Raw genomic sequence first — 16804 nt, 5'->3', positions numbered from 1 at the left:
AATTTTATTATTTTTATGAAAAAATAAAAATTATTAAAAAAATGTTTTTAAATTAATTTTATAATTAATTTTAATGGACTAGGTATAAATTGAAATAAAAGTTTACTATTATTACACCGCGGTGCACCGGTCTACAGGATTTTTGCGCACGGGTTATGCATACTTATTTTTGTTGCTTTTATACCTCAAAATAATAATACGAATAAAAACAAGTTCTGAATTTGCTTTTATGTAAAAAAAAATGGAGAAATTCAACTCAATAAAAATACACAAAAATTTTAGATATAAATAAGTTAATAAAAGCTACCGATCTTCCGACTTTAAAATATACTCCAAATGTCTTTTTATGAACTTTTTCTTAAATATAGTCCCCAATACAGTATATACGTACTGGCCTTGGTAGAGTCTCTCAAATTCCATTTGATCTTGATGGAAGCGTTCTCCTCGTTCTTTTAAATGAGTCTTTTAATATATCTACCATAAGTTTGAATGTAACATGTGCATCTTTAGAGACATTCTCCATCTGATGGTGGAGAACCCGTAAAGGTATACTCTGCGATCTGTGATCTGGTTGCTTTACAACAACGTCTCTTCTAGGTCTAACACTAACGAATTTTAGTAAGGTTAAACAAGTTAAGTTGCTAGATTCAAGAGGAGTAGTCATCCTTTATGATGTCTGCACTTGACCCGAATTTTAACAGATACCTCCTCCAGTGTATCATACCCAGATGCTTACAGCGTAATCTTGCCAATGCGGGACGAGTTCACAGGAGATGCGCCATTGTTTCCCTAGTGCACTGCTCCAGACATTTCCTTATTCCCATCATGTTCCTACGGTCTCTTCTATCGAGTACCAATAGGAAAATTATGTACTTGTTTTGAACATGACTTTTGCAGTTTTGCACCCAGGTAGCTCGTTCCATCGGGTTTCGATTTTCTTTACCATGCTTCTGTCGAGATCGTCGTATAGACAATGCATGGATTTCACAATGTTGATCACGTTTTCGGATGTTAGCCGTAATCCATTCTTGCCAATCTCATCCACTATTTCATTGTCCTCGCCGCTTTTGTTGCCTGGCACCCATTAAAAGTGAAGTTTTCTTGCTTCTGGCAACACTTTTGACTGCTGCCTTGCTTCCCAAGATACTTCTGGCCGACATGCGATACAAGGTTCTGCTTTGATTGCTGCTTGGCTGTCTACATATGTAGATGTTGACTCTGGAATTGGCCAGCTTTCGCAATAGCAAAGACCTCATCTTGAAATATACTGCAGTAGTCCGGCAATTTAAAAGGCTGCCTAATGTTTAACTGGACAGTATATTCCCACACCATATTTCCACAGACCATTTTTGAGCCATTCGTATAGATGTTTAGAGTGTTGCGCACAGCTAACATACCTTTACGTCAGCAATATTGTTCTAAGTTCACTTTGAACCTTCTGTTCCAGTTGAAAAATGGGATCACCGAGCTATACCCGAAGGTTCTAACCTATCCTACATAATAATTAGTTATTTGCTAATGATTGCCACCCTCCTTCCTCGAAATAAATGCAACCAATCCTTCAATCCATTAAATATTTTATGGATATTTAGATCCAGGAGGTGTTTATGCCATTTGTTATTAATTGTAAGTATTGAAATATCCTCCCAGATTGATATACCTTTTTAGTCATCCGCCTCAACACTAATACTGACTAATATTCTGAAAATAAGGGGATCATTAACGTATCATTTTGCTGCGGAATCCAGCGATTTACGACTCTAGCTGTATTGGTTAGAGCAATAAATCCAGAAAAATCCACGGTAAAGGTTGCTGATTTCAGGAAACACATTCTCAAGTAAGTCTTTGTAGTTCGCTACATTCATTTTAGACGAAACAAATTGCAATTGACAAATTCCATAATATGAGATGTCACACCAAACCATAAATTTTTTTTTATACGGTCATGATAGCGGAGAAGACGTTCTTCATTTTCAAAATCGTGTAAGTAAAAGTTAAGTTTATTTAATCAGATACGTCCAAGGGTATTTATTTAATAAATGCATCTACTATAAATCTACATACTTATTCATCATGTACTTATGTACATATATACGTCGACGTATTAATTGTGCTAAAATATTCCAAGGCAACAACGGCATCTTGTTCGCACCTTTCAGTGACTACCTGATCAATATGTTTGTGTGCTCGTTGCTAAATGAACCAAATTGTGCATCCATTGTAACAATAGTCCCTATTTGTTATGGATAATACCACAGAAGCAGCGGCATTGTTCTGTTCACACAATTGTACACAGATAAGTACGCAAAAGACCCTGCAACAAATGCGAAAATTTTATATCTCAAAAACTACTACAACGATTTGTTATAAATTTGGGGCACAGTAAATGTAACCTCATAAAGTCTATTTTCCATATAAATTATATTTATATTTAATCAACTAATCTTATAATCAAAACCAATATTTACAATACACAAATATTAGCGTTAATATCTGGTTGCAAAAATAAGTGAAATAGGCCGATTTCTTCACTTACACTCGTGGCCACGCCAACCTTACCACTCAAAATTTTCAAGTATTGTGCATATTTGAATGCATTTTATAGCGGTACTTATTGCGGTATAGAAATTTTTTATTTAGAAATAAGTTAATGACATGTTATTAAACAAAAATATTAAAAATTAAAAACAAAATGAGCTCGAAATGTAAGAAACTGACATGCGATAAAAAAATGATATTTTTGATGTTTTTAATTTAATTTCATTTACACTATATTTGAAATTAATATTTTATTTTTTTTATTTTTTTTTAATTGAAACACAAAGTTTAGTCACTTTGAAAACAATAAAATCAGACGCTTTGGTATAAACAAAAAAAACTAATTTGTGTTTTACTCATTAAACGTAATAAATTAAAAACTATAATTATAATTAGATAATATAGTTTAGTTTAATTCTGCTTACTAAAAACATAAAAAAACAAGTAAGGAAGGGCTAAGTTCGTGTGTCACCGAACATTTTATACTCTCGCATGGTAAAGTGATAATCGAGATTTCATAATACGTCATTTACATATTTTTCAAATACCGTATTTTTGTAAAGTTTTATTCCGCTATCTTCATTGGTTCCTAATGTTTATACTCGTATTATACAGAGAAGGCATCAGATGGAATTCAAAATAGCTTTATATTGGAAGAAGGCGTGATTGTGAACCGATTTCACCCATATTTCGTACATGTCATCAGGGTGTTAAGAAAATATTATATACCGAATTTCATTGAAATCGGTCTAGTAGCTCCTGAGATATGGATCTTGGTCCATAAGTGGGCGGCGCCACGCCCATTTTCAATTTTTAAAAAAAGGCTGGGTGCAGCTTCCTTTTGCCACCTCTTCCGTAAAATTTAGTGTTTCTGACGTTTTTTTTAGTCGGTTAACGCACTTTTAGTGATTTTGAACATAACCTTTGTATGGGAGGTGGGCGTGGTTATTATCCGATTTCTTCCATTTTTGAAATGTATATGGAAATGCTTGAAGACAACGACTTTGTAGACCTTGGTTGACATAGCTATAGTAGTTTCCGAGATATGTACAAAAAACTTAGTAGGGGGCGGGGCCACTCCCACTTTTCCAAAACAATTGCGACCAAATATGCCCCTCCCTAATGCGATCCTTTGTGCCAAATTTCACTTTAATATCTTTATTTATGGCTTAGTTATGACACTTTATAGGTTTTCGGTTTTCGCCATTTTGTGGGAGTGGCAGTTAGCCGATTTTGCCCATCTTCGAACTTAACTTTCTTATGGAGCCAAGTAATACGTGTACCAAGTTTCATCATGATATCTCAATTTTTACTCAAGTTACAGCTTGCACGGACGGACGGACAGACGGACGGACGGACAGACAGACATCCGGATTTCGACTCTACTCGTCACCCTGATCACTTTGGTATATATAACCCTATATCTGACTCTTTTAGTTTTAGGACTTACAAACAACCGTTTTTGCAACATTGTTGCGAGAGTTTAAAAATGAAGAAAATCCCGATCGAATGAAAAAGTCAAAAAAAAAATTTAAGAAAGTATAGTGGTAAGGTTTGCGTGGCCACGAATAAATAGAAAGTTCTATATACCGAATAAAACGATTTCCCTCCATCCATATAAGTTTATATCAATATCAGACAATATATGAAATGTCTTAGTGATCATTTATTGATGTTATATTAACATGAAAGTATCAAAAAATATATAATATCGTTCCTTATTATTTCCAACTCTATGCGATGAATACACTGACGTCTTAAGTCTTAAGTTAGATATCTTATTAAGGCTAGGTTTATTTTTTTCTTTATTCTACCCAAGTTATTTTATTTTGTATAAGCATTTTTACATTTCTTGTTAAGGGGTCAGTAGGGCAATATTTTTTCAAATAAATTTTTTTTTGCAATTTCTGTTCCCTTATACCCTTAGGATTAATATAGAAACCCACTTTACCATTTGAAGGTTTCAGAAAAAGCCCAAAAATAATAATACCGCTCGACGTTCGGAGCGCTCGGGGTGCACAACTCAAACTTTCAACGCGTTTTTCTGAAAACACACTTTTTTAAACTGGCGGACATAATTACCGGTCGAACTACTCAATCGATTTGCTTAATTTTTTTGAATGTTCACAAAACGCCTGGCTATCATCCCTACTAGATTCATATTTTTTATAATTTATTGACAATGTAATGACAAAATTTATGTAAAAAAACATGAGGAAAAATTAAAAAAAAAAACGTTAATTACTTTTTTTATCAAAACTTTTCATGATTCTAATAGGGACGAAAACCATTCACGTACTTTTTTAGAATAAATTGGGTTTTTGTGTTTCAGATGATCCAAACATGAGGCGTGTTCGCCAGTGAAAAAACGCATCTCATTCACCCAGCCATTTCTCCGACAGATGTCATCTAAAAATTCCTATATATACGATATACCTCATGATATATGAAAAAAGTTCTATTGTAGAAAAAAAGTTTCTATAAAAAAATGTCAAAAAAACAAGTCAGATTGCCCTACTGACCCCTTAAGGTAACAATTTTTATTAGATCTGTACATTTTCCTGCAGGGCCGCTTGACGTGCCTTAATTGTCCATTTTGTGGCTAAATGCACAACAATGCAATTGTGTTTACCGTAATAATATCAGCCCTTAGGTTTAATCTGAATACAAATTTCTGCCTGTAATATTCGAATGTTAGAGCGGACATACCCCAATAAACTTTTAAAGGTATTTTTCCTTTGTATTGGTTTTTTATAAATCTCTCCAACCTCTCGTAATAGGCATTAAAATTACATAGTCTGCACTTGTGAAATATGTACTAAAACGCACACCTAAATAACTGGGAAGAAAAGTTCCGATTCCTAATCTAATAAAGATGCTTAGATGTTAGCTTCGTAAATACTACGAGAACACAAAAACAGTTTGGTTAAAGTTTTCAAGATAGGTTATTCAAAAGTTAAAGCTCGATGTCGGTATTTAAAAGCGCATAAGTGCCAATTTTATAATAATATAGTGAATAATAATAGGGAATACTAGAGAATTGACCCTTAATTGGTAACAATTTAGGTATATAACGAACGGAAACTACCCGATTTCACAAATAAATGTAAAAAGTGAGTGTAAGATTAAGTACGCTAACCTACATACTGGCGTGTCTGGCTTTTACTAAATAGGAACATGCTATTCCCCATAGTATATAAACAGCTCGGCTAAGCATTTAGCAAAATGTAAGCGCCAATTATGTGCCCTGTTGATATACTATGTAAATGTACATTAATAAATATGTAGCTATACGAATTTGTTGAATTTAGTATTCATTGGAGAATAAACTCAATTAAGAAGTTCAAACAATGGAGCACAAGGCATGTTCACCAGATTGCAATACTTGCATGTATGTCTGCATGGATATGTAACTTTGGAGGAGGTGTTAACGATAAATAATAGCATTAGAGTCCACGTCACCTGAATTGAGTGTTTAGTACTGGTTACCATTAAAAACAAGATTTAAACTAAATGAAATCTACACGGTTACTAAAGTTTTTGAAAAAGCCACAGAAATTTTAGTTAGAGATTTAGATCTTTCTAAAGAATGTGCTCAACTTCTGGGGTTTATACTTTACGCGGAACACCTGTAAGCTCTTGCTACACATTTTTCTTGATATAGAAAAGATGAAGATGATACCTTTCTTTAGTCAGTCAGAGTTATCAGTTCATAGTGAGAATATTTCTGGTATTCTTAAAAAGTTTAGAGCACAATATGTTGCTGGAGCGTGGAGACTTTTTATCGATTCTTCGAAAAGTAGATTGAAAGAGTTTCTATTTCTTATTCACATTTCTCTTGAATATGCTTCTGTTGCAGTCCGTATTTCTGATTATTTAGACCTTTGATGACCGATGGAAATTTTGATGGAGAACAGTGTCTCCATAAAAACAATGAAAACAAAGTACCAAGGCCAATAGAATGCGAATCTGATACTGATTACTGCTGCTCACTCAATCGAGATGTTACTGATGATGTTCTCAAAACAATCGCAAACAAACGTAACCCAGCGGGATAATGGTTCACGGCTTACATTTTTCTTTGAATGAATGAATGATTCGTTACCAGGTAATGCATAAAAGTAAGCTATGCGGCTAAATTCTACTGCAATCAAGTAAGTACATGAAAAACGTAGACAACAAATACAAGTTGATGAAATAAAATTTATAAGTAAATATTTTCATTATTTCGTCAAATCGTCAAGCATTTGAAGAAAATTTGCAGAAAGTTAGTTGTGTTTAGGTGAGCTGCTATGTTTATTAAAAATTTTGTTTATTTTTGTGCTTAAACTTTTAATAAAAAAATAAAAGAATATTCTCGAAAAGGCATATGAGAAGACTAATTAAAAATGAAGACAGTGAAGCACTTTAATGCGTTACTATTTGGTAAGTTTTTCGTGTTTTTATCATTGAAGGAAATTTATAACTACATACATACGGTTTCAACTTTTTTTGTAGAATGTGTAAAAGTGGAAGGCTTCACCAAATGGGAGTATGCTCACCATATTTTAAATTCATCAGACTCGCTAAAGGCCGTTTCTTTAAGTCGCGTTGCTTGAAAAAAAAAACGAAAAATCAGCCGCAAAATTAAAATAAAATCGTTTCTTTTTATACAAAAATACTTATTTTCATAACGAAATACAGCCATGCACTTTCATAAATAAAGCAAATTAATATGCAATTTTTCTATTCTACTATTGACCTTGGCATAGAAGAAGTCTTCGTTAACTTTGACATCGAAGAAGTCTTCGTTAACTTTGGCATCGAAGAATTCTTCGTCCCCATGGTAAGCGAAAGGGGTGATCTATTACTTTTCCTAGGACATCACCGTGTTAATTTTCATCGATCAGAGTAAGCGGTACAATCATGCTGCATCGTTTACCTCGCTCGCTTACCAATGTCTACCATATCCCGCTGGGAATTAAAACAAAACAACAAAAGAGGAAAACATATCATTAACACATATTCCTCAAAATTGAACACTCTACAAAAGTGCCCATTGCGACAAAGACGAAAATCACACCGGCGAGGTAGTACGGGGTTCTAAACCTGATTTTTTACGAATTTCGCATGTTTTTGTATATATCTCGTAAATGACAAGAGTTATAGAAAAAGACCGAGCTCAAAATCGCTATCATTAATACTTCTCGAGATATTCGGCTTTTTAAGTAAGGCTGTATGGAATTTTCATAGATTTTTGAATACATACCATCTATTAAAATTCTATAAAGCCTTACTTAAAAACCCGAATATCTCGAGAAGTATTAATGATAGCGATTTTAACCTGGTGACTGGCGAATGACATGGATGATGTTCTGCTCCAAGGCCTGATTCGAAGCAGGATTGTCCGCATAGACTTTAGACTTTACATGTCTCACAGGAAAATGTCTAACGGTGTGTGATATAACACGTTGGTTGCCAATCGATCGGCCCAAAACGTGAAATTATCTGCTCACTAATGTGTTCTCTCAATAAATCCATTGATTGATGTGATGAGTAGGAAGTTGCGCCGCCTTGTTAAAACCAAATGTCGCCAAGATTACGAGCTTCAATTTCAGGCATCAAATAGTTCCTTATCATGTCGCGATAACGGTCGCCATTGACGGTTACGTTCTCACGGGCAATTTTTAAAGAAATATGGTCCAATGATTCCACCGGTCCACAAACCACACCGCAGCTCTTGAATTTCTTCAGGTTGTTATTGCTCCCAAATGCGGAAATTTTGCTCGTTCACATACCGATTGAGCCGGAAATGGGCCTCATCGCTGAACAAAGTTTGGTTCAAAAACGTCGAATCTTCTTTCAGCATTTCAAGAGCCAATAGAGCGAAACGATCTCGCTTGAAAACTTTGAGCGGCTGCAGCTCTTGCATATGCTGTATTTTGTACGCTTTTAATTTAAGAACTAAGTACGTAAAATCCGCCAAGTCGTTCCATACGTCAATCTAAGTTGCGCAAACGGCGCCGAATCGACTCTTTATGGTATTTGGTTATACTCTCAGCTACGGCTGCTATATTTTTATCACAGCGTGCTGGACGTAGTCTATTCGGTCGAATATTATCCAATAATGAATTCTGGGTCTCAAGATGGGTAACGTTGTTGCGAATAGTATGCTCAGTAGGCCGATTATTTTGACCATAAGTTAAGCGAAGCGCGCGAAACACATTCTTTACAGAACGTGAATTTAACCCTCATTTTGACGGATACTTGGATTGTCATATAGAGTACCAATGGGCCTGGCTGGACCCAAAAGCAAACCTAACATCATTTTGGAGAAACTTTAATTTTTTTATTTCAAATAACATTTTAAAAACTGAAATAAAGTATTCACGAAAAGCAAGTAAAAGATTGAAAATAGAATTAATTTTCCTTTATGCACTTAAAGCATTTGTAATAACATTTTGAATGTTGTTGACATACAGCATCTGCGCACTCTTGGCAAAAGAACCTTGTTTTACGACGATGTTTGTCTTGAGCATGGCATAAGCTGCAGTTCCTTTTCTTTTCTAAAGTCTCACTTTTGGTGTCTGTTAGCGTATTTGGTTGTTTCTGTAAAATAAAGTTTGTAACTTGTAAATGTGTTTGCCCTATATATGTATGTATGTATATAACATTACTGAATACATACCTCAAATTTTCCCACAATATCTTCAATTGCGGAACGGCAAACTTAATGCTTTATTACATGTATATTGTTACGTCTCGACTGGATTTGCGGATGAGCTAATATTTCTGACAAATCATTAAAAAATATAAAAACTTTCTACGAGCGTCTGATTTAGTGTAATTGTTATTTTCTTTGCATATACTAATAAAACTGCCTAATGCCATTACATCAACAATATTATAAAAAAATGCAAGAGTCCATCTCTTAGTTTTTCTTTTGGTAGTGTAATGCGTTAGCATTTGGTCCATGGCATCAACAACAACTTTATTTTTGTTGTAATGCATTATTGCTGCTGGTTTTAGCTTGACGCCTTCAACTTCCTTATCGTAATGTACCGTGGACAGTAATATTACCGCTTTGTTTTTCTTAGGAACATATGAACAAATGGCTACGTTGTCTTGATGAAATCCAAACTCAGATGAAAGAATTGCCCTATTCTTGTTTTTCTTCATTTCAGGTGGTGTACATGCTTTATTGCTTCGAAGGGTTCCAACGAAGGACAGCCCCAAGCTTATTTGACGCTTATATAAATTTAAAGTGGAAAAAAAGTTGTCAGCTACTATTGTGCGCCCAGAATTTGAATATTTTGAAACCAAACGTATAAGCTCATTTTCCCCTTAGTTCTTTGCTCTCCCTTCGTTGGGTTCTTTTCCGGTATAAATATTTCCACTCAAAGGATAATGAGTTTTTGCGTCACAAGCCCACCGTAATTGTTGGTTTCGCTTACAATGATGTATGATATGTTTGGTGTAAAAAACGCAACGAAAACTTCAACAGGCGAACATGATGTGATTGTCGATCCACGGGATGAACGCAGTACATTATGGGAGCGAACACGACTACTTTGAGGTGCTGCCTTACTCCAAACGGTCCCATCTTTGCCAATAAAGTTGTTACCTTCATCAGTATTCAGATCATCGTCGCTATGTGTGCTACTATATTCTTCAGCGACTTCAATTTCATGTTCAGCTTCAACATCTGAAGCTTCAAATTCCAACTCATTTTCTATTTCTGAGGCGCCGAAATCAAGATCATTATCATCATTTTCACTGTTGTTTTCAATCTCTTCTGCCAAAGCATTTGCAACCAAGTCATAAAAATTTGGATCACTACGCGGCACATTATCATATATGAAATCTATTTTACTCATTTTTATTCAATAAATACACACTTTCACAAAATACCACCGATTATTCTTTACTTGAATGTGAACATCACTTTTCACTTCTAACTTCAACATGTGAACATGTGAAAACCAACAATGTTTTTCATAACGGAACTTTAAATTCAAATGAGCAAAACAAATCATGAATAGAATAACAAGAGAGGATTCCAATTTATACAAAAGTATGTTCCCGTTGCGTAATGAGCGCATGGGTCTGGCCAGACCCATTAGTACTCAATGTGACTTTTCGGTTGAAAAATATGTATAATTTAAAAACTATTTATCAATTTTTATAAATATATATTTGAACAAAATCATACTAAAACAAGTAAGGAATGGCTAAGTTCGGGTGTCACCGAACATTTTATACTCTCGCATGGTAAAGTGATAATCGAGATTTCATAATACGTCATTTACATATTTTTCAAATACCGTATTTTTGTAAAGTTTTATTCCGCTATCATCATTGGTTCCTAATGTTTATACTCGTATTATACAGAGAAGGCATCAGATGGAATTCAAAATAGCTTTATATTGGAAGAAGGCGTGGTTGTGAACCGATTTAACCTATATTTCGTACATGTCATCAGGGTGTTAAGAAAATATAATATACCGAATTTCATTGAAATCGGTCTAGTAGCTCCTGAGATATGGTTCTTGGTCCATAAGTGGGCGGCGCCACGCCCATTTTCAATTTTTAAAAAAAGCCTGGGTGCAGCTTCCTTCTGCCACTTCTTCCGTAAAATTTAGTGTTTCTGACGTTTTTTGTTAGTCGGTTAACGCACTTTTAGTGATTTTGAACATAACCTTTGTATGGGAGGTGGGCGTGGTTATTATCCGATTTCTTCCATTTTTGAACTGTATATAGAAATGCCTGAAGAAAACGACCCTGTAGAGTTTGGTTGACATAGCTATAGTAGTTTCCGAGATATGTACAAAAAATTTAGTAGGGGGCGGGGCCACGACCAGTTTTCCAAAAAAATTACTTCCAACTATGCCCCTCCCTAATGCGATCCTTTGTGCCAAATTTCACTTGCGCGTGGCAGGGAGCCGATTTTGCCCATCTTCGAACTTAACCTTCTTATGGAGCCAAGGAATACGTGTACCAAGTTTCATCATGATATCTCAATTTTTACTCAAGTTACAGCTTGCACGGACGGACGGACGGACAGACGGACGGACGGACAGACAGACATCCGGATTTCGACTCTACTCGTCGCCCTGATCACTTTGGTATATATAACCCTATATCTGACTCTTTTAGTTTTAGGACTTACAAACAACCGTTACGTGAACAAAACTTTAATACTCTCGTTAGCAACATTGTTGCGAGAGTATAAAAATATATCATCTAGGATATCATGAAGTATTGAAACATAAACGTGTGTACTAGTATATGAAATAGTGATTTAAAGTTCAAAAAAGTTCTGGCTGGACCCATCAGTACAAATGAGGGTTAATAAAGTTGAACGATTTGTAAACGTTGTTCAAGCGAAAGTCCCTCCATGATGAAATGCCAAAGAATAAAGTGCAGCTTGATACAACTATCGTGTGATCTGTCAAAAAAAGGATATTGAAAAAAGTACCTCTACTTAGATCACCCGTTATAACTCATACAAAGACCGACAGACTCGGCATAAGGTTTATTAAAAAAAACGAAACGAAAATATGTATTTAAATTTTCTATTTTTGCCAACACAACATAATATCAACATGCCACAAACTAAAGAAATGTTCCCTGGGTTTCATTACGGTGCCCACATACCATCAGCAACCATATGAAGTATCCTGATATTAGTCATATGGGGCATAGATAAGGTTTTCGCCCAATTTATATGTGAAGTGGCGTGGTTGTAGTCCGATTTTGTCCGTTTTCGCACTGTGACATAGGAACGTGAGAATAATGCCACGTACAGAATTTAGTCGAAATCGGTTAGTCGGGTTCCGAGGTATGTGAGTTCACTTAAAAAGGGGCGGTGCTACGCCCATCGTCCAATTTTTACACCGGCTCCCATATTGCGGGGTAACAACCATTTTTTGTAGTTTTTAGCCCAAAAGTGCTCTTTGCTACTGTGATCCCCTATGATATGTTACAGTTTTATATGTTGATTTAGTGTGTAGTTATGGCCTTTTATATGTTTTTGATTAATGGAGTTTTGTGGCCGTTAATTTAATTTAAAACTTTTTTATTTAAAAATATATCTTCCCGGAATTTATAATATATTATTGTCGAAAGAAATTATGATATCGGAACATTATGACATACAGCTGCTCTATAAAATTGACGATCAATCATAATGTAAATAATTATGTACCATATCGGTTAAAAACAAGTAAACATTTAACATCGTTTAGAACTATCGATATCAAGTAAAAAACCTGGTGCCAATCACCAATAATTAACAAGATATACTAGGTTGTCAAATATGTCCCTTCCGCCTTTTTGTCTTTTGAATTTCGCGGCTATGTATCAAGCGCTACAGAGCTCGTATCTAGCAATATTATACATCTTTGAAAGGTCTTGACATAACCTACAAAATGAAACTATGCATGATTAGTTTGGATATTGCGTTCAACAGTTACATGCTTGTATAGACGTGTAAACATGGTTTCGACGATTCAGAGCGGGCGAAAGCGACGCCATGGATTAGCCAGCCGGCGGAAGACCTGTGACGACGAATACCGAACAAATCATGGAAAACATCGAGTTAGACCGGCATGGGAGTTAGTCAACAAACCATTATAAACCATCTGTAGGAGGCAGGATACATAAAAAAGCTAGATGTTTGGGTGCCGCATGATTTGACGCAAAAAAACCTTCTGGACCGAATGAACGCCTGCGGCATGCTGCTGAAACGGATCGACCCCGACCCATTTTTGAAGTGGTGACTGCGACGAAAAATGGATCACATACGACAATGTCAAGCGAAAACAGTCGTGGTCGAAAGCCGGCGAATCGTCCCAAACAGTTGCCAAGTCAGGATTAACGGCCAGGAAGGTTTTGCTGTGTGTTTGGTGGGATTTGAAGGGAATTATCCACTATGAGCTGTTCCCATATGGCCAGACGCTTAATTCTACCATCTACTGCGAACAACTGGTCCGCTTGAAGCAGGCGGTTGACCAGAAGCGTCCAGAATTGGCCAACCGGAAGGGTGTAGTGGTCCACCAGGACAACGCCAGAGCACACAACGGCGCATATTTGAATTAAATCCGATCACTATAACACTTTTTATAAAGCATTGAATAAAGAGCAATAACGCGGAAAGGTGATATTTGACAAACTAATATACACATCTTGAGTTGTACAGATGTGAGTGTTCATAAAGTGAAACTTAAGAACTTAAATTTGAAAGTTGGTGAGAATTTTTTAAAATCTCATAACTGTATAATAACCTCAAAATACAAGTTTTTTAACCTTGTACATGCATTCGTAAGTCCCTTTGTAACTTGGTGAAATTTGAAATTTAGGTTTGTTGTTTTTTACTTTGGGATTTTTCCTTCATTCAGTACATATTGTCATATTATATCAACATAAATACATCTGCATAAGTTTTTATTTTGTATATTTTTACATACATAGGTGCTGCAAATAAAAGATTTATTGAAAAAAATGCGGGTATTATATGGAGCTTCCGATGAAAAGTTCGTGCAATCGAAGGAGAATCTATTCGACGGAATACCTATACATTCTAAAGTAGACAAATATGAATATGGTGATGTTTCATTTCTCAGAATGGAAGGCGAAACTTTCAACAAAAACTCATTACCCATCGTTTTTCGAGTTTCGCCCGATACTTTGCTCAATCTAACATCGAATTTGGTAGATAAATTGCCATTACCGTCGGTGTATGAGTGGACAGTTGAGGATGTCTGTAGGTGGATAAGGAAATATGGCTATCGACATTACCAGGTCTGTAATATTATTTAAGCGTGCTGTTGTGTATTATTACTCCTGATCTCTTCTTCCCTCTATTTAATCAACTATTTATGGATACGCTTGAAACCTGATGCTCTTAAATATCTATATATGCATACTGATACGTATTGTTAATTTTTGACCGTTAAGCTCCCATAATAGTGTTATCAATTTATTTTTTAAGCATTAGGCAGTATTTAAGATTTCATCATAATATTTCTCCAACATACAAGTATTGAAAGTATTTAAAATTTCATCATAATATTTCTCCAATATACAAGTATTGAAATGGATGAGCGCAAGCAATAATCTGATATTATTTTAATCAAAAATATGTACAACAGACTCGTCTTTTGAAACAGAGAGGACAACAAGCTTAATCCTATTGCCTAGACGACAACCACAGTCTCTTTTATATTTGCTTACATTTTTCAATATGCTTATAAAAAACTATACACCACCACGAACTGGTCTGTCGTGGTAATCTTTCCTGAGGCTGGTCTAAAGATTTTGGATAACACGATATGTGTAGCTTAAATGTTAATCAATGATATGTTATCACATATCGTGTTGTCCAAAATCTTTAGACCAACCTCAGGAAAGTTTCCCACGATAGACGGGTCTGAGTAACCGACGAGGACCCGGATTATTATCCGGCCAAGGACTGCCAACTCGGCTCCATTTCTCGAAATCACTTCAGAAACAAGACTCGGAGATACCCAATAAGATGATAAAGGAATAAAATACTTTTACATCTATTACAGAACACCTTTCGTGTCAACCTTATTTCGGGACGCAAACTATTGCTGATTGATGCGAAGGCTCTCGCATCGATGAATATAAAAAACTTCAACGATATCAAGCATATAGCTTACGGCATTCGACAACTGTTCCACTATGAGATGACGAAATTTATGCGCAGTATCGCATTACCGTCACAATACTACTACGAGTTATACAAACTCTTTCGCAAAAAGACCGGCCGCACTTACGATATAACCAAACGCACCGAATTATGGCGTCGCATGCAATTGATACGTGAGAGTAAACCATATCTCTCACATTGGGAAACACTGGAACATTGGCTAGCGCATACTCATGAACCCGAAGGTGCCGAGATCATTGGCGGTACACCACACTACCGACTCTATGAATGCAAGACGGCCAAACGGACAACAAAACATTTCCCACCAAGGAAAGGAGCAATCATATGCACTTGTATGCCGCCATGCTTTTGCCATCACAAGGATACACATTTCCAACCACCCACAGTATTCACATTACTTAAGTCCACACGTGCTCCCGATGTTAATTATGTTTGTCATAAGAAATCTTGTGGAGACCATATGCCACCATGCACTTGTCACTGGAAATCTGCGAATTTCAAATTTGAACAAATATTATCTTGTTTGCGTCGAGAATTACCCCTTCGATATGGCCCGGACCATAGACGTCAAACTCAAATGCACTCGTTCATGAATGGAAGTGTGCTGAGCCGAACGACCCTAATATAAAGAATATCTTAATAGGAGAGTCGGTGAAGGAATGCTGTCCACATGTGTACATACTATATAAACTATTATAGATTTTGCAATGCAAATGAATGTCGAATAAACATAGTTCTGAATATTGTATTATGCAATCAATTGAACAAGTTTTATATGAATAAATCTAAATACATATATACATATGTTCAAGCGCTAGATGAGTCATTTTGATGTAATTTCGTAAGACATTTATCTTTACGCTCAAAACATTTGATGCTCTCAATGAAACTTATAACCGTAGACAGATATTCAAGATTTCTAACTGATGGATTCCAAGTAAGATATGTCGGTTTTGAGATAGAGCTAGGCATTCACAGAAAAAGTGGCGTAATGCTTCCTTATTTCCTTCTAGCTTGCAGCTGCGTCAAATATGGGGTCTGCACCCATATTTAGCGCATGCCCTCCAAAAGGCCAGTGCCCCGCTATAGTTCCCATAAGTCTGAAAATACTATTCCTGGGCCTCTTCTTCTTTATTGGTGTAGACACCGCTTACGCGATTATAGCCGAGTTAACAACGGCGCGCCAGTCGTTTCTTCTTTTCGCTACGTGGCGCCATTTCAAGCGAAGCCAGGTCCTTCCCACTTGGTCCTTCCAACGGAGTGGAGGTCTTCCTCTTCCTCTGCTTCCCCCGGCGGGTACTGCGTCGCATACTTTCAGAGCTAGAGTGTTTTCGTCCATTCGGACAACATGACCTAGCCAGCGTAACCTCTGTCTTATAATTCGCTGAACTATGTCAATATCATCGTATATTTCGTACAGCTCATCGTTCCAATCGAATGCGATATTCGCCGTGGCCAATGCGCAAAGGACCATAAATCTTTCGATAACGAAACGTTGACTCATCAGTTAATGTCATCGTCATGCCTCTGCACCATATAGCCTATGAGTGACTGCACAAGACAATATCAGCCGAGCAAAAGTTATTCTGGTTG

General features: G+C 36.1%; 1 protein-coding gene across 1 annotated transcript; it reads left to right on the top strand.

Moving 5' to 3' along the window:
• Window positions 1-13988: 13988 nt before the first annotated feature.
• On the top strand, window positions 13989-15942 carry LOC126752647 (uncharacterized). Its single transcript, XM_050463596.1, has 2 exons — window positions 13989-14319; window positions 15090-15942. Exons 1-2 carry the CDS (start codon window positions 14020-14022, stop codon window positions 15837-15839), a joined length of 1050 nt encoding a protein of 349 aa, XP_050319553.1. The 5' UTR covers window positions 13989-14019; the 3' UTR covers window positions 15840-15942.
• Window positions 15943-16804: the final 862 nt, after the last annotated feature.

The sequence above is a fragment of the Bactrocera neohumeralis genome, chromosome 3 (assembly GCF_024586455.1).
Source record: "Bactrocera neohumeralis isolate Rockhampton chromosome 3, APGP_CSIRO_Bneo_wtdbg2-racon-allhic-juicebox.fasta_v2, whole genome shotgun sequence".
Taxonomy (NCBI): domain Eukaryota; kingdom Metazoa; phylum Arthropoda; class Insecta; order Diptera; family Tephritidae; genus Bactrocera; species Bactrocera neohumeralis.
Note: the sequence above shows the minus strand (reverse complement) of the source record. Positions and strands in the feature narration are given on the sequence as shown.